The following is an 18,207-nucleotide window of genomic DNA, read 5'->3' as shown; positions in this document are numbered from 1 at the left end:
ATAAAAATCAGAGCACTTCACAAACACAAAAACAACATGCAGCTGACACGAAGATAAAACCAATATATTCAGATTTATTTATACCACATACATAAACTGTACATTTCAATGAAAAAGAGACTGAGGGTTGAATGAGTAAAGCTTCATTGGGTCCTTCAGACGACAGACGGTCGTCACATGATACACGTCCCGTCTTTCAGGTATTTCATGGACTCCATCTGCTGCGTCATTGCCAGAACTTCCTGAAACCCGGTGCTGAGTCCAGACATGTGCTGGAAGTACGCCTCCTTCTCCACCTGCACCGACAGGTTATTCACCCCGGCGTCTTTCAAAATGGCCGTCACCTACCAATCAGGGGGAACCACACAGACCAATCCCAACTGTCAATTAACCGTAACTCAAAAATAAAAATAAAAATCATTAGCATTTTTTAGAGCTAAATAAACAAATACCCAATATTCTTAACATTACAAATATACAACTGAAACTGAAAAAGTGAAATAATGTAAAACAGAAAAAAAATATAATGATCATAATTCGCAAATCATGGATCACAGTTCAAAGGTTGATAGGTCAAATAATGTAAAGTAAGTCACGTCACAGGAGAACATAATGTCACATGTTTATCCAGTGTTTATCTACATGAAACCACAATGTTGATGTTGTATATTAAATTCATTTCTCCCATCAAAGGTAAACTTTTTTTAATGATTACTCATGGTTACTCAGCGCTTTATCCACATTAGAATATTTATTATCCACTTAGTGTGAGAGTGGGCAAGTTGAGTTTTCATGTTATGGTTAGGATGTGCTTGCAGGAAAGATGAGAGAGTGTTTGCTATGAATGATGGGTAAGATGTATTCGGTACGTGTGTGTGTGCGTGCGCTTGTTTTACTATATTCGTGGGGTCCAAAAACCAGGGGATACAGTACAGGTGCTGGTCATATAATTAGAATAGCATGAAAAAGTTGATTTATTTCAGTAATTCCATTCAAAAAGTGAAACTTGTATAATGTATACATTCATTCCACACAGACTGATATATTTCTAGTGTTTATTTCTTTTACTTTTGATGATTAGAACTGACAACTAATGAAAACCCCAAATTCACTATCTCAGAAAATTAGAATATTGTGATAAGGTTCAATATTGAAGACACCTGGTGCCACTCTAATCAGCTGATTAACTCAAAACACCTGCAAAGGCCTTTAAATGGTCTCTCAGTCTAGTTCTGTAGGCTACACAATCATGGGGAAGACTGCTGACTGGACAGCTGTCCAAAAGACGACCATTGACACCTTGGACAAGGAGGGCAAGACACAAAAGGTCATTGCTAAAGAGGCTGGCTGTTCACAGAGCTCTGTGTCCAAGCACATTAATAGAGAGACCAAGGGAAGGAAAAGATGTGGTAGAAAAAAGTGTATAAGCAATAGGGATAACCGCACCCTGGAGAGGATGGTGAAACAAAACCCATTCAGAAATGTGGGGGGGATTCACAAAGAGTGGACTGCAGCTGGAGTCAGTGCTTCAAGAACCACCACACACAGACGTATGCAAGACATGGGTTTCAGCTGTCGCATTCCTTGTGTCAAGCCACTCCTGAACAAGACACAGTGTCAGAAGCGTCTCGCCTGGGCTAAAGACAAAAAGGACTGGACTGCTGCTGAGTGGTCCAAAGATATGTTCTCTGATGAAAGTACATTTAGCATTTCCTTTGGAAATCAAGGTCCCAGCGTCTGGAGGAAGAGAGGAGAGGCACAGAATCCACGTTGCTTGAAGTCCAGTGTAAAGTTTCCACAGTCAGTGATGGTTTGGGGTGCCATGTCATCATCTGCTGGTGTGGTCCACTGTGTTTTCTGAGGTCCAGGGTCAACGCAGCCGTCTACCAGGAAGTTTTAGAGCACTTCATGCTTCCTGCTGCTGACCAACTTTATGGAGATGCAGATTTCATTTTCCAACAGGACTTGGCACCTGCACACAGTGCCAAAGCTACCAGTACCTGGTTTAAGGACCATGGTATCCCTGTTCTTAATTGGCCAGCAAACTGGCCTGACCTTAACCACATAGATAATCTATGGGGTATTGTGAAGAGGAAGATGCGATGCTCCAGACCCAACAATGCAGAAGAGCTGAAGGCCACTATCAGAGCAACCTGGGCTCTCCTAACACCTGAGCAGTGCCACAGACTGATCCACTCCATGCCACGCCGCATTGCTGCAGTCATTCAAGCAAAAGGAGCCCCAACTAAGTACTGAGTGCTGTACATGCTCATACTTTTCATGTTCATACTTTTCAGTTGGCCAACATTTCTAAAAATCCTTTTTTTGTATTGGTCTTAAGTAATATTCTAATTTTCTGAGATACTGAATTTGGGGTTTTCATTAGTTGTCAGTTCTAATCATCAAAAGTAAAAGAAATAAACACTTGAAATATATCAGTCTGTGTGATGAATGTATACATTATACAAGTTTCACTTTTTGAATGGAATTACTGAAATAAATCAACTTTTTCATGATATTCTAATTATATGACCAGCACCTGTATACTTGTGGGGTCTGATCAGCCTTGTGGGGCCCAAAATGCTGGACCCCACAAGGTTAAAGGGCTGTTTGAGGGTTAAGACTTGGTTTTAGGATTAGGGTTAGAATTAGGTTCTGGTTAGGGTGAGGGTAAGGGTTAAGGTTAGGCATTTAGTTGTGATGGTTAAGGTTAGGGTAAGGGGCTAGGGAATGTGTTATGTCAATGACGGGTCCCCACAAAGATAGTGAAACAAACGTGTGTGTGTGTGTGTTTGCAATGAATGTGTTGTGAGATGAGTTTTTTATATATATATATATATATATATATATATATATATATATATATATATATATATATATATATATATATATATATATATATATATATATATATATATATATATATACGTGTTACAATGATGACGCACCATACTAGAGTGGCTCTACAATTTCATTGTACTAAAAGGCAATGACAATAAAAGGCATTAAATTTGATTTCTAATTCTCATAGTAGTCTTCTCCATCCAACTCAAAAACGATTCATCCTCTAGGGAGCATTAGTACAAATCACCTATCAATGACTCACCAATAACAAACACAGGTCATGGATCAAACTGCTGTTAGCTGGTACGATGAGGTGAAGCCCTCAGATATGGAGCCTGCAGTGAAACATGAGTACGACTCTCGATTCTACCGTTTTTGTACCGACCTGCTGTATGATCCTCTGCTCCACCACGTCGGACATGATCTGGAGGTGGATGGTCCCTGCGATCATGTTGGCTGAATGCCTCCAGAAATGAGGGTCTCTGTACGACAACACTCCTTCAATCTTCTCGATCTGAAATAACACCAGGAAAACCATGAAAACATCTGCCGATGGGGTTAGAACATCTTTACATCCAGGGAACTTTCTTTAAACCTTGATGCAGAAGTAGTACTTCGCTGAACACTTTAGTACTAGACCGCATCACTTGTCTCAGTGGAGAGGTTTTTTAGTTGGTTCTGCATCTCATCTGACAAAATGATGTGAAATAGAAAACACATTTGCCCAAACGTTTGCATATTATTCCATAGTCTGTATCGACGACGTTCCACTTCCGGGATTGTTCAGGTGCCGTTGGAAATTCCCGTGGATGTCCCTCTTTTTAGGCTGGATGTCCGTCACCTTCCTCTTTCTTTGTGTTGTAATTCTAACCTCCGGTGGATTTCTGAGGACTATGGTTAACTGCTCCTCAGATCTCTGCAGGGTAAATCCAGACAGCTAGCTAGACTATCTGTCCAATCTGAGTTTTCTGTTGCACGACTAAAGCAACTTCTGAACGTACACATGTTCCACCTAAACAAGTTCCTTCCCGAGGCTATTTTGCAGAGGCACCGTTGCTCCGTCTGATGCTGAGCACCGCCCAAGACGATTGTGATTGGTTTAAAGAAATGCCAATAAACCAGAGCACGTTTTTCTCCCATCCCAGAATGCTGTGTGGACTAGCCGGACCCTCCTCTGTACCGCTGTGGAGGAAGGCCTGGCAAAGCATGACTAATTATTCCCTAACTATACGTAACATTTAAGGTGTGGACACACAGAGCCGACGGCCAAACGTCGGCAGAAAAGGCAGTTGGGCTGATCAGTCTCCCCAAATTGGTCAAAAAAAGTGCCTCGGAACGCACCAAAGTGACGAGACGTAATACGTCTCCATAACAGCAGGCGGCGCTAATCTGTATTGTCGCCCAAAAATGAAAACCAGCAGCTGATTGGACGAACGCGTCACGTGGGTCTGACTTCTCCGGAAATTCAAAGACAGACTGTCATGGCGGCTTGTTCAGAACACGATCTCATATTGTACTAAAATAGATCAGATGGGTCATTTGAGGCCGACTGCCGGCAGTGCCCGCCCCGCCGATTATACATGTCAAATCGGCCAAAATGAAGGACGACGGCCCCTCGGACGGACGTCGGCACGGAACACACCGAACAGACTGTCCAACGGCCGATTATCCACACCTTTAGTTTCATTGCAAGTAAAACCACCATCTGTTTAGGAAAGCTGCAGTAACTTTGCCCTGGTCATACGGGACTCCTCACCTTTTCCAGCGCACTGTTCAGGTCCTTCTCGTTTTCCTGGGGAATTCGTAGAAGAAGAACCTCGCAGGCGTCCTTCAGCAGTGGGATGACGCTGAGAAAAATGAGCGTGGCGATGAAGAGCGAGCAAAGAGGGTCGGCAATCAACCAGCCGAACTGGCGGATGAGGATGGTGGAGATGATCACGCCGACGCTGCCCAACGTGTCGGCCAGGACGTGGAGGAAAACACCTGGAGGGAGAAGAACAGGAGGTCATTTCATCTGGCCACAACATACTTTCCACACAAAGTTCTTTTTGTCACGTCAACACACCTCTCATGTTTGCGTTCATGCCTCCGCCCCCGGAGCCATGGGAGTGCCCGTGTCCGCCGTGCCCGTGCCCGCCGTGAGAGTGCCCGTGGCCCCCGTGGCTGTGTTCGCTGTGGGAGTGGCCGTGGTGCGAGTGACCGTGGTCGTTTGACGAGCAGCTTTTGCCGCCGTGGGCGTGCGCGTGAGCGTGACTGAAAGCGCAGATCCCCACCAGGTTGACCAGTAAGCCTCCGACAGACACCGGCTACAGGACACACACAAAAAAACAATGAAAGGCCATTAATAACTGCTGTAATATCATCCCAAATATAGAAATATTAGGGATAGCCTGAGTCTGTCTGAAAAATCTAAAGCTAACCATTACACATCTTGACCCCCCCCCCCATCACTACACTTTGCATGAACCTACATCCTGGACTATACACCTGCCCATTGCACATGCTATATATTTTTTGTTCATTCTGCACTCAATCCATTCAGCCTCTTTCTTGTCTTTAACAGCTATTTTGTATACATTTGTTTCTGTATTTAGTGTTCATTTAATGTTAATATTCAATATGTTTGTTTGTTTATGTACGCACCCAGGGGCGTAGCACAAAATTCTGGGCCCTGTAGAAAGGCATTTTCTATGGGCCCCTCCCCGCATCCACAGCTATTCATTCTAGCATATTTTTGGGCCCTCCTCACATGAGGGCCCTTGGTACTCAGTCCCCTCTCCCCCCACCCCTAGTCCGACGCCCCTGTACGCACCTACCACCAAGGCCAATTCCTTGTAAGTACTTGACAATAAACCTTTTTTTTCCTGATTCTGACATGCTTTAATTCATCAACATCAGATTCCAAGCTTCCAATATTTTACAGTGTGCTTACCAACTGTCATCTTTAAACAGACATTACCGACAAATGAAGGCAGCCGGCGAGGAGTTTACAGCTACAAAGACTGTGGTGCGGGACTAGCATGATCCGGACATACCATGACATGCACGTAAATGTTACTAAAGTTACATCAACAGGTTGTTTACATTAAGTGGTAGATGCCGTTAACTCACGGTCAGCATGTCTGTGTTTATATTAGGAGGATCCAGCACACGGGTCACTGACTCAACGAAGACAAAGAAAGCGATGACCATCAGGAACAGGCCATTGATGAATCCAGAGAGTATTTCGACACGACCATAGCTGCAACATAAAAAAAAAAATAAAAAAAAATATATATATATATTTTTTTTTTTAAAACATCCAACTGAATTTGAAATGCTTTGAATGTTTCCAATATCTCCCACCAAAGCCTTTCCCCATGTTCATGAGGACTGTTACCCGTAGGAGAAGATCCTGGTAGCTTTCCAGCGAGTCATGAGGGCAGCAAACAAGCCAAGGACTAAAGCCGAGCAGTCAAAGAGCATGTGGAAGCCGTCAGAGATCAGTCCCAGGCTGTTGGTCCAAACACCATAAAACAGCTCCACAAAGGTGAAAGCCTGAAACATGATAGATAGATAGATAGACACTTTATCCATGCCCAAAGGGAAATTCAAGGGCAACAAACCTCACATTTACTCCAAATAACAAAAGACAATTGAAGTCATTGAAGTCAAACCCAACTCTACACACCAATCCCAAGTTTGAAAAAAAATTGGGAGTCGTAAATATTTTCTGAACAAAATGAATGAATTTGATATTTGACATCCGTATGTCTCGAAGCCGCCTCTGCACACCCAGAAAGCTTTATTTTAGTGACATTTATTTTTGTCAGAAACTGTCACATTTAAATAAGTAAAGAAAACAAGATCAGCTTTTAAAAGACCATGTGCAACTCGTGTGTAATTGTAAAATGTTTAGTTCTCTTCGGGTCATTAACCTCCCCTTAAATCCTAGGAACAATACCGAGGACATATTCTCCTTGTCCTCTGTAGCTACAGCTCTGGCTGCAAAGTTTCTTTGAATCGGGAATATGCTTTTCCAACACAGCTGTCACTAAGATGCTGTAGGAGAGCAGTTTGTGGAGAATATCCCTGCAACAGCTGTCGTATTTGGATTATCAATCCAAGACGGTTGACATTAATATACTTCATGAACTCAGAACTGCAGTTTCTAACCCCTATTTTCCACCGGGCGCGTTTACACTGCGTTCCGGAGGCGGTGAGAGGAATTGCGGCCGTTTGAGTCGATGCTTGATATTCCACCAGCCGCGGCGTGGAGCGTCCCAGTAAATAAAGATAGGGCGCCGGGTCTATTTTTTTTGCATCCCTAATAATATGTTCTGCGCTTTCGGTTTTTCTATTTTATTTACAAAGCTCCATAAATTCCAATGTAAAAGTGTTTCGGTAAATTGCCCCCCCATAACCCTTGCTTCAAATTACAGGTCAGCTGTGCTCTCTCCCTGGCACTGTACGTACCAGGTTGAGACACAGGAAGTAGAAGATCTGTCTGGAGTCGTATTCCTCCAGGATCTGTTTCAGGGAATCTTTGATGAAGCGTGGGAGGGACTGCGATGTGTGCTGCAGGGCGTCACCCATGAAGTTGTACAGAGGGGTCCCTTCAGGTGAGTAACCCACCAAGGTGCCCTTCTGGCCTTTCTTTGACGGAGACGAGAGGATACTGGAGGCTGCAGAGAGAGAGAGAGATGAGGAAGAAGATACAACTGAGGAGAATAGTTACACGTTTAACTTAAGAATATGGACAGGAAGCCCAAGGAACTTGAAATATAGACGTACATATCGCGAAAGACACTCAGTTGGTGGTGCCTTTGCTGTGGACTGTAACAAGAGGGGGGCGCAGCTCTTGTTGCAACCGGTAGCAGGGGTCCGCATCTGTTTGTTGTTTGTATATTGTCTACGTCCCTATCGACTGGATACTGGATTTTCTGTCGAATAGGTCGCAGTGTGTTAGGGTTAATGGTGTCTTATCCTCAAAAGCCCTTTCTTCCGCAGGCTCTGCACAGGGCTGTGTTCTTTCACCATTGCTTTTTATTTTATACACAAATGACTGTAGGAGTAAGTATGAGAATAGGCACTGTGTGAAATTTGCAGATGACACTGTTATAGTGAGCCTTTTGAACAATGATGAGGTGGGGCATGGTCCTGTAGTTGATGATTTCATTGCTTGGTGTGAAAACTTGAATCTGTCTCAGTGTTTCCAAGACAAAGGATATGATTATTGATTTCCGTAGATCACAGCACAATGTTTCACAAACTGTCATTCAGAATATGAATGTTGAGACAGTAGATGAATATAAATATCTAGGAACCATCATTGACAGCAAATTATCTTTTGAGAGCAACACAGATGCTGCCTGTAAAAAGGCCCAACAGAGACTTTTCTTTTTGAGGGAGATGAAATCATTCAGCGTGTGCAGGACTCTGATGACTTTGATTTACCAGTGTTTTATTGAATCAGTCTTGACATTTTGTATTGTGGTGTGGTACAGTGGTCTTTCAATGGTCAGCAAGTGTAAGCTAACAAAGCTGGTAAACGTAGCGTCTAAGGTGGTCGGGGTACAGCTACCACAGCTGCAACATATACAGTATCTCACAAAAGTGAGTACACCCCTCACATTTTAGTAAATATTTCATGATATCTTTTAATGGGACAACACTGAAGAAATTACACTTTGCTACAATGTAAAGTAATAAGTGTACAGCTTGTATAACAGTGTAAATGTGCTGTCCCCTCAAAATAACTCAACACACAGCCATTAATGTCTAAACCGCTGGCAACAAAAGTGAGTACACACCTATGTTAAATTCCCATAAAGGCAGGCAGATGTTTATTTTTAAAGGCCAGTTATTTCATGGATCCAGGATACTATGCATCCTGATAAAGTTCCCTTGGCCTTTGGAATTAAAATAGCCCCACATCATCACATGCCCTTCACCATACCTAGAGATTGGCATGGGGTACTTTCCATAAAATCATCTCTCAATGCAAATCAAACCAGCTGTTAGGCTAACTGAAATAAAACCATGCCAATCTCTAGGTATGGTGAAGGGTATGTGATGATGTGGAGCTATTTTAATTCCAAAGGCCAAGGGAACTTTATCAGGATGCATAGTATCCTGGATCCATGAAATAACTGGCCTTTAGAAATAAACATCTGCCTGCCTCTATGGGAATTTAACATAGGGGTGTACTTACTTATGTGAGTACAGCATTTCTGTTGCCTTTATTTCTGTATATGTGTTTTAGACATCCTGCGGCACAGTAAATGTCGTTTTCTAAGGATAAATAAAGTGAAACTTGAACTTGAGAGATTTTTTTATCAGTAGAAAACTGCCCTTTAAAATGTAACCATCATTCTTTTTTTAAGCAATGCCGTGTATATTCAATAAAATTTTTTTTAAATGATTTCCTTTCATTTGCTTTAAATTCAACCAGCAAGTTGTTGTATTTTAGCAGAATACTTTAAGCAGCAGAAGTGCAGAGCTGAGTACACTTTACTATCTGTGTATTTATCGCAAGTAATATCGTTATCCCCGATATTCAACAACGTTATCGCATATTGTCCCCATATGGTGCAGCCCTACTACATGATGATTAGAATTTCAAAGCAGCTCCATCATTCGAGCTCTCATCCTGCTGACTCCCACAGCCGGTACTTACCCATGATGAAGAAGACGGCACTGACTATCACTCCTCCGGAGAGCACGTGCTCCGTGCTGAGCTGCTGGGCCGGTTTGCTCATGGAGCGCAGCTGGTCGGTCAGCGGGTGAGTCCAGAAGTTGGCCAGCAGCAGGGCGCTGAGGAAGAGGGCGACGGCGCCGTAGCGGGCGCACCTCGGCGTCTCCATCTTGGTGTTGCAGATGGCCTCGACGTAAAACTCCAGGATCATGACGGAGAGGATGATCATGCCGAACGGCAGGATGAGGGACGACCAGGATTCTACTTTACTCTGGTGTCGAGACGGAGTGACAAAAAGAGTCAGCGAGGAGGTCAAACTAATTGTCTCAGTGACATAGACGAAGACAAAAATAAAGATTTTCTGAGCGTGAACAGACATAGATTCATTTAATTCACAGTATGGAGACATGGAGCTAAAGAAGATGCATATAGAACTGAATCCCCATGACATTGCGCTAACACAAAAATCACTAATCAGGTAGACACATGGCAGTTGACTTGAATTGCAGAGATATATGAAAAAACTTGTTCATTTCTGTTGTCATTTTCAGCCGTAAATGTAACATTTAAAGATGTATAGTTAAACACGGAGGTCTGAGCTATCAGACGTTTCTGCTGCGAGTATTTCCTGTACTGTGCTGCAGTGCTACCGTCTTTGATAAACCAAATCTAGTGTTACGAACAGCAACGACTCACCGCCGGTCAGACTAACTGCTAGTTTGGGTAGCGTCATTTCCTTTAGTCTGTGGCCCAACAGGTTAATGATGTCTCCAAGCTGATGTTAGTCAAAGTGTTGACATATGAAAGCATCAAACATGCATTTTAGATGAATGAGATGAGAGTACATCCAGTTGTTCCTCGTCCCTGTTGGCTCAGCGCCGTTACATTGTTAAGTATGGGAGTCAGGAGTTTTCTACCAGGATGTTATTGTAAACAAACTTTGTGATTGGATAGATAGATAGATAGATAGTCGCTGTTGGGCAGAAACCTTGTATGTCCATATTGTATCATTTGAATTTCTTTTCATAAATCAATTCTATTGGTTACCCTTTTACATCTGTCTGTGGGTTTTTACAAATATTTCAAACAGTGACGAGGCAATTCCATCTGACTTTGTCGTAGGTATGTTTTTTAAATTAGCTTTTTTTTCCATTTCCTGAAAAGCAACAGTTTTGGACATACAAGGTTTTCACCTGACAGCGGCAATATGCATCTTGTTGTTATGGTCATATATGCTGTACAATCGAAGTCATTTAAGAAGTCTGGAGATAGGAATCATCATCATAAATAGTGACACCAAACTAGGGCTGCACGATATGAGGAAAATATCTAATTGCGATGATTTTGACTGATATTGCGATTGCGATATGATTCACGATATTGGAGGGAATGATCATTTTTGTACCATTATTCTCATTTTCATTGAAAAATATATAAAAAAAACAACAACAAAAAACGATTGAAGTGTGATTTTTTTTTTTGCGAGGATCTGTACCAAACAAAGATTTTTTCTTAGGATACAATTTGTAGGCCGGGACGTCTCTGCAGCAACACAATACTTTATTTTAGAATGGTTTGACACATATTTTGCCTTTAACAAATATTGCGCCCCCCCCCTGCAATTTGGATATTGCACTAGTTCATATTGCGATTTTGATAAAATTGTGATTAATTGTGCAGCCCTACACCAAAACTGCATGGCAATCTGGCCAGTAGATATCTTGCTGTGGATCAAAGTGTTGGACAGACCACTAGCATCCTTAGGTCTTGCTGCCTTAACAGGGAAAAGTTAGGATGACAAGACTAAAGCAGCCATTCCTGTGATTTATTACTGAAACACCACCTCTGGTTTGGTTGTTAGGTTGGGTACAAAATAAGTTCTTCCCTGGCTAAATCTAATTCTCACTATGTCTATGTAGTTTTCTAACTTGCATTTCTCCAGACCGTTGTGAGCTTTGCGATGCCTCACAGTTCTCCAAAAGAGCAAAACAAACTGCACGCATGCTTGTTAAGATTTCTTATGTTCTGTGCACTTACTTCTGTGGTCGCAGAGAGCACTATGACCCAGGGCAGCAGCACAACAGCAGAAACCAGGTTGTCGAGGGCGTAGAGGCGTTTGGCACCACCAATTTCCACTGACAGCTTCCTGGAGGCCGTGTGGAAGCCCACCTTCAGGCACAGGGAGGCCACCAGCAGCACCACACCTCCCTGATGGGAAGAACACAACGACAGAGGAAGTACACCTTAGGAAATACTATGTTTCTGTAGGCAGCCAGTGTTTTCCCTTGGTTTGTGGAAGACTTAAGCGGGATGTATGGATCTGGGGGGGGCTCTACGCAGAGTTTACGCCGTAGCCTACGTAAGTGGCCTGAGGTTTATACTTGTGTGTTAGTGTGCGTGTCGATCTCTTTAAGAGAATAGCAGGGCCGGCATGTGTGTATGCGTGGGGAGTGTGCGGTAGAGCGAGTGAGAGAGTGACGGGGATTAGCTGCCACAACGTGTAGTTACATTTTGTGAGAGGTGTACGTCAGGCTACGGTGTATGGGGTCTGTCTACCTACGGTGTCGATTTAACGCAGAAGCATGAATCCTGTTTTGGGTGCACATATTTCTCAAGGAGTCCTCCCTTTAAGAAATGTTGTTTTTCTTAAAATCACTGATAGATTTTGGACCATTATTATTACCATATCTGTGTCTAACACGGAGGAAAAGCTAGATCAAATAAATAAATAAATAACACTCAAAAAGCTTAGGGACATAACTTGCTAAAGAAGTAAACTACAATCATTATATCTGAGAAAAGTCATTTAGTTAGTTTTGATGCTTTTGATACATTGATTTTACATTCATTCGGCTTACGTGGTGCCCAAAACGGCTTGGGTGTCACGCCTAAACCTTCTGATGGAAGGGAAAACCCTGGCAGCACTAAACATAAAATGTAATGCGTGACACAGCATTTGCTTACTTTATGATCTGCAACTCCTAAAAATGCAATGGCAGTGTAGAGGAAATGAGTGAGTGCGCTGTCATGATGTCCCTCAGCTGGTTGGAAGACGAGTCAAGGAAATATGATAATGAACACAAAGAGAGCAGGTCAATAACAGTGAAAACAGCTGTAACTGCTGCCCTTTCTAAGGAGCAAAGGATACGGTGCTCGGCCATCTTTGCCATGAGATCGTCGTTGTCGAAGAGGAGGAGGCAGATCACGGCAATGATGAAGAGCGCAGCGCCTCTGGTCTGCGCAGAGTCACAGACAAAGCAACAGAAAAGCATATTAGATACTTCTACCACAGTGATATATGATACCCTGAGGCAGTATACACGCGGTATCCAACACAGTCTTTTTATTTGGGGTAACGTTTCGGATTCCAAAGCAGTTGTGTAATAATGGTGGCCTCCTACCTTGGACGGCCCCCCTCCTGAGCTTGTGAACAGGACAGCGAGGAGAGCAATGACCACCACATCACTGTGCTCAAAAAGCAACAATGTCCTGTAAAAGACACAAGCCAGATTTTAAAAATCACGCCCCTGAACACAACAGAGTCTGCACGAGCACACACAAAATACTGGGGCTGTGCAATGAATTGAATTTTTGGCTGCTAACGGTCACAAAAACAATGTGATCAAGAAAAGAGATTATTTTGCAACATACGTTTAGCAAGTAAACTCTTATTTTGTCTTGTGTTATGAATTTTCAAAAAAAGGGAGAGGTATTAAAAGGGAAATGACACGGTTCAAGGTGTTTTCAATGTTGATTTGTTTAACTGTTCCACTGTTTGTTTGTTTTTTTAAGTTGAATAAATGCAACATCTTTCCAGAAGTCTATGAGTAATCGTGTTAAATAATCGTGATTGCAATATTGACTAAATAATCGTGATAATGAGTTCATAACCATAATCGAGCAGCCCTACAAAATACTTAAACACACGCAGTTCAAAACGCACAAATATGCTGACATGCATGCGCACGGAATTGCTGCCTTATGAAAAACACACTCTTAACACACTTTTATGGTGACATTTTACCTCAGAGGTCCACAGAGTGTTAGACCGAAGAAGCCCAGGAGAGATATGATGCAGCTAAAAACAGCATGCTTTAGTAACTTTATCCACTACGAAGAAAACAGATTTAAAAAGAAAACAGATTAGTCTTTATGGCAGGTTGAAATCGTGGCTTTATGAGAGCATTGATAGAATACATTTTATGAAGACATAACATAACCCAAGTTCCCAAGCCAACTCCCTACTGACTGAGCTACTGCCACCCCAACATGTGGGTGAACAGCTCTAACAAACATTTGCAGTCTGTGCCCCCTATTATGTCGAATGAAGTCTATAGGGCAGATGAAGTTAGGAGCAGTTTGAGTGAGACAAGAGCTGGATCGATCACAAATTGAAGAGGGAATTCAACAAACCTGTCTTTTGGAGATGGCTTTGCCAGAGGAGAAAGGCTTTTGAAAGAAAAGCAGAATAACAGCACTCCTGAGAAAGGAGAAGGGTCACTGTGAGCATGTTGTCACCTTCCAAAAACTAAGTTGCTAGTTGAACTAAATGGATGAAACGAAACCTGAACAAGCAATAGGCGGAGGAGTACTCACCCTATTTTTAGTATGAATATGAACTGGACAATGTGAACAACTTTTAGGATGTCGTAAGATTCAAAGATCCCAAGGGCCTTGAGGACCTTCGTGACAACCAGTAAAACTATGTATCTGGTTAACCTGAGGAGGAAACGGAGAGAGAAAAATACTGTATATCACTGAAGAAAACACACGGATTTAGTTTCTTGTACTATTACATTAAATATGTGCTGACTGAAACAATCATGAAAATCAGCATCTCAAATGTGAGGATTTTCTTTTTTTTCCCTCTGTTTTATATTACTGTAAATGGAAACTATTTGGATTTTGGACACAACAAGCAACTTAAGATGAAATACTCCTTCATTGATCCCCAGCGGGAAAATTCAGACATTGCAGCAGTACAATAGAAACAACGGAAATAGTACAGATAGGTATAGGAAGTCACAGAAATAAACAATGAGTTAAATGTACACTTTAATAGATTAGAATAAAATAAAATATAAACTATACAGAGCATTGGGAGACAAATGACATGGTAAAGTAAGTGGTTGATAAAGTGACAGTGGAGCAGAGTAGGGATAGACAGTTTGCAGATTGTCTGTCTCCGCGTTTTATTTGCCTGATAACCGATAAAGTTAATGAATTCAAAAGTGGTCTACTTTGGCTCCGCCCCCAGCTCTGTCTCTGTCCCTCTGCTTCGGTTCCACTCACCACTGAGTCTGACTTCATGTCCCGCCCACAACGCTATCTGACTGTTACTGGTTATTATGTTGAAAGTTTCTAATGTATTAAATAATTGCTTAACGCATTTAAACTAAGTTTTGTGTTGGATTTTGTAACATTCCAAAATCTTAATTTTGACTTAAAGATTTTCATTTTCACTGTAAATGCATATCGGCTCCACATATCGGTTATCGGTTTTATTAAAGGGGAACTATGCCGTTTGTTTTAGCTTCATTTACCTTAACTGAACAGCTTCGGAGTCATTGGAATGGTTATATGACTTTTTTCTGGTTGAATGGTGGTCGTCTTGCTCCCCCCCCCCTAGCGCCTGTGAGCTGAAAAACCACCCTTGCAATTTACGGCCGACGAGCCGCCGGCCTCGGCGTCAGGAAGTATCGCGTGATATCAGGTCTCGCAATGTATCGAATTGCTTCACGGCACTGCACACATACACGCCCCGATTCAGGAACCGGCTAACAAGGTAGCGATGGAGTTTTCCACACTGTCGTCATGGCTAAGCCGGCAAAAAAGAAGCAGAAAGCTAGGAAAGCATTGTCGGACGAACAGAGAAAGAGGAAACGGCAGACTGACCCAGCGAGGAGTCAGACAAAAGTAAACATAGGAGCTGCCAAATATCTATTCTGAAGCTGTAGGGGGAGCTCTATAGAGAAACCTGTGAGCAAAAAGCGAGAAAACAATGAAGAAATGGCCAAAACTGCATAGCGCCCCTTTAACTACTAATAATCTGTATCGGTATCAGCCTTGAAAAACCACTATCGGTCTATCCCTACAGCAGAGTCTATGTAAACAGTGCACACCAGACTAATATATGACATGGTTAAGTATTTAAAGACAAACAGATGTATAAAAAAGGTCAATAGGCCCAAACCAGGAAACTATGTAACATTTGTTAATTTCTATATGTTCTATATTCTATTTCTATAGGCTACTTGTACTTATTTATTTCATTATGTTCATCATTCACGGACTTGTCATTTTCTATAAGGGATATGGGTAAACTGCTAATATTCTGTTTAGGAGGTGTGATTGGGTTTTAGAAAGAACTCATACTTGAACTGTTGAACACTGAGACACATGGGCATTTATAGGGTTCAAAAATAATAATGGGTAGATACTGAGAATAAGCATTAGATGCAGCCCTAATTCAGTTCCAGTTGGTGTCGTGGACCTAAATCAACAAACTGTTACATATGGACTACAGCTACAGTGATGATGTGAAAATACAGGCAATAACTCACACCGGTTGGATGAGAGTAATGGAAGATTAACAACAGACACGTACCTAGAATTTGGCACTTCGACCATGCCCAGTTTCCCCCCTGAGAGTACGTTGCTGCTGTATTTGTCTTCCATCTTCAGCCCCAGAAGTCGACCAGTTTAAGTCCAGTTGCAGTATTTACGTCCCCAATATCCTTTAACATTACTGTAACCTGAGTAGTGAAATTAAACCACAACCCATTTAACGATGAAGAATATGGCCAGGCTCCTTCTGGCTCTTCCTTCTCATTCTTCCGTTTAAACGTTACTGAAATTGTAAAATAAACTGTACAAAGACATGAACCTAACAGTCAGCTGGCAGCCTTATTTGCCTGTTTAGCCTGTTAGCTAACGTTAGCATGCCAGTAAAGTTAGATATTGTCCAAAGTTTCTAGCTGTGACACGTCCTCTGTGTACACTGAACGTCAAACAAATACATGTTGTCGCCTAGTTAAATAGTTAACTTCTAGGTTGAACTGGCCAGAAAAACAGCTAGAGTCCGCAATGAAAGGATAAAACGTCCAAGCTGGGGGAAGAAAAAAAAAGCCACAGCACTTCCGGACACGGCAAAGTCCACGTCACGTGCATGCTTGTATTCGCGAACGTTGCTCCTGCGCAGTTCTCCGTTCTGCGCTGATGACGATGACGATGATGGTGTCGCTTGTGTTCAATTTTATGACAATCTCTAGAAAACCGACGCACTTACAGACTGAATTCCGTTGCACTAGCTTACATTGCTTAATAATCTTTTTTTTTTTTAAAGACAATTTTTCTTATGGAAGCCCGTTTTCGCCAGAAAAAAAGAAATGACAAAAAATAAAATATGAGTCAAAAGTGCACATAAATGATGATTCTGCTTTAAATATACTTATAATATAGACTGTAGTGTCTTAAGTCAACATTTTAACATTTCAACCCATCTCACAGCCTCTTCAGCCTGCTGCCATCAGGGAGGAGACTGCGCAGTCCAGCAGGCTCAAAGACAGTTTTTTCCACCAGGCTGTCAGGAGACTCAACTCCCTCCCTCTACCGTCACTCCCTCCCTCCTCTGCCCACTGCCACAGACTAGGACTGCACCCCCCCCCAACACCACTCACACACTCTGTACTCAGGGACTGCACATTTCACTTTCCCCTGTTTATTTGCACTACACCGCTCTACCTCACCTGTTAAAATACTTTACATCTTTTTAGTCATCTTATTTTATTTCATCATGTAAATACTCAAGTGCCTTGATTGTGATTCTGATTGTTTATTGTATGTCTTGTTGATAGTTGTTTAGTTTTTATGCCTTGTTAAATTGTTGATTGCTTATTTTATGTCTTGATTGTTGATTTTGATATCATGTTAAATTGTTGATTGTTTGTTTTTATGTCATGTTAAATTGTTGATTGTTTGTTTTTATGTCATGTTAAATTGTTGATTGTTTATTCTATGTCTTTTCTATTTATAGAAAACCTATTTATTTTATCGCATTTTGCACCGTGGGTCCGAGAGGACTGAGATTTCATTTGTGCCGTATGTCTGACCTTTCATAAATTCAGACTCAAAATTTAGATTTAGTATTTCATAATTTTGACCTCTTACAATGCTGTCCTACCTAAAGTATCACATTTTTTATCATTCCAAACATCTATGGAAAGTATTGAACACCTCATCTTAAACAAAATTCAAGACCAATTTCTTTGGTATTCAAACAAATACGGCTCCCACAAGGCTTGGCAGTGGCGGCTGTGGTCTGTGTCAGAGACTCATGGGAAAGGGACGGACTGGGACCAAAATTCAGCCCTGGCACTGTAGTCACACCAGCCCACATTACCATGCAGCCCCACCCACGGACATTCACTAATTACATTTGTGTACAGATGGTGAAATAATATAAGCAGTAGGCCTACCTTATGTAACAGATTTTTAAACATTTAATGTAAGTAACTGGCAAACAATGCTTACTACTTTTTAAAGAGCACACGTTCATAACAAGTCTACACATACTGTCTGTCTGTTGATGCCATTTGTGCTCAGAATTGGCCTTTGGGGAACACAAAGCAGGGGGGGTCTGGTCTCCCCCAGGAAATTTTGAGGGTAAAAGACTTCAATTCCTGCAT

The 18,207-nt window shown here is 42.0% G+C and overlaps 2 protein-coding genes across 2 annotated transcripts in view; both read right to left on the bottom strand.

Moving 5' to 3' along the window:
• The window catches only part of LOC144530922 (AN1-type zinc finger protein 5-like), an 81,611-nt gene that overhangs the window by 4,932 nt on the left and 58,472 nt on the right, over positions 1-18,207 (bottom strand). The window lies entirely within an intron of this gene.
• On the bottom strand, positions 55-16,677 carry slc30a5 (solute carrier family 30 member 5). The gene is made up of 16 exons (XM_078270691.1): positions 16,128-16,677; positions 14,117-14,239; positions 13,934-14,000; positions 13,545-13,630; positions 12,922-13,009; positions 12,669-12,756; positions 12,485-12,561; positions 11,558-11,728; positions 9,503-9,791; positions 7,300-7,508; positions 6,224-6,381; positions 5,956-6,085; positions 4,910-5,150; positions 4,601-4,827; positions 3,230-3,358; positions 55-344 (listed from the first exon to the last, which is right to left on the bottom strand). The coding sequence occupies exons 1-16, from the start codon at positions 16,196-16,198 to the stop codon at positions 174-176; spliced, it is 2,325 nt and encodes a 774-aa protein (XP_078126817.1). The 5' UTR covers positions 16,199-16,677; the 3' UTR covers positions 55-173.

The sequence above is a fragment of the Sander vitreus genome, chromosome 16, assembly GCF_031162955.1.
Source record: "Sander vitreus isolate 19-12246 chromosome 16, sanVit1, whole genome shotgun sequence".
In the NCBI taxonomy this organism is placed as follows: Eukaryota; Metazoa; Chordata; class Actinopteri; order Perciformes; family Percidae; genus Sander; species Sander vitreus.
The sequence above is the reverse complement of the archived record's forward strand: the minus strand, read 5'-3'. Positions and strand labels throughout refer to the sequence as shown.

Bases quoted from the DNA above. Each gene is read 5' to 3' on its own strand.
- slc30a5 (XM_078270691.1), bottom strand. From the start codon at position 16,198: ATGGAAGACAAATACAGCAGCAACGTACTCTCAGGGGGGAAACTGGGC. The intron at 11,729-12,484 runs GTAAGCAAATGC...TCTTCCCATCAG, and splicing joins TAGGAGTTGCAGATCATAAA to GGAGGTGTGGTGCTGCTGGT. The intron at 3,359-4,600 runs GTGAGGAGTCCC...GTGTTATTTCAG, and splicing joins TGAACAGTGCGCTGGAAAAG to ATCGAGAAGATTGAAGGAGT.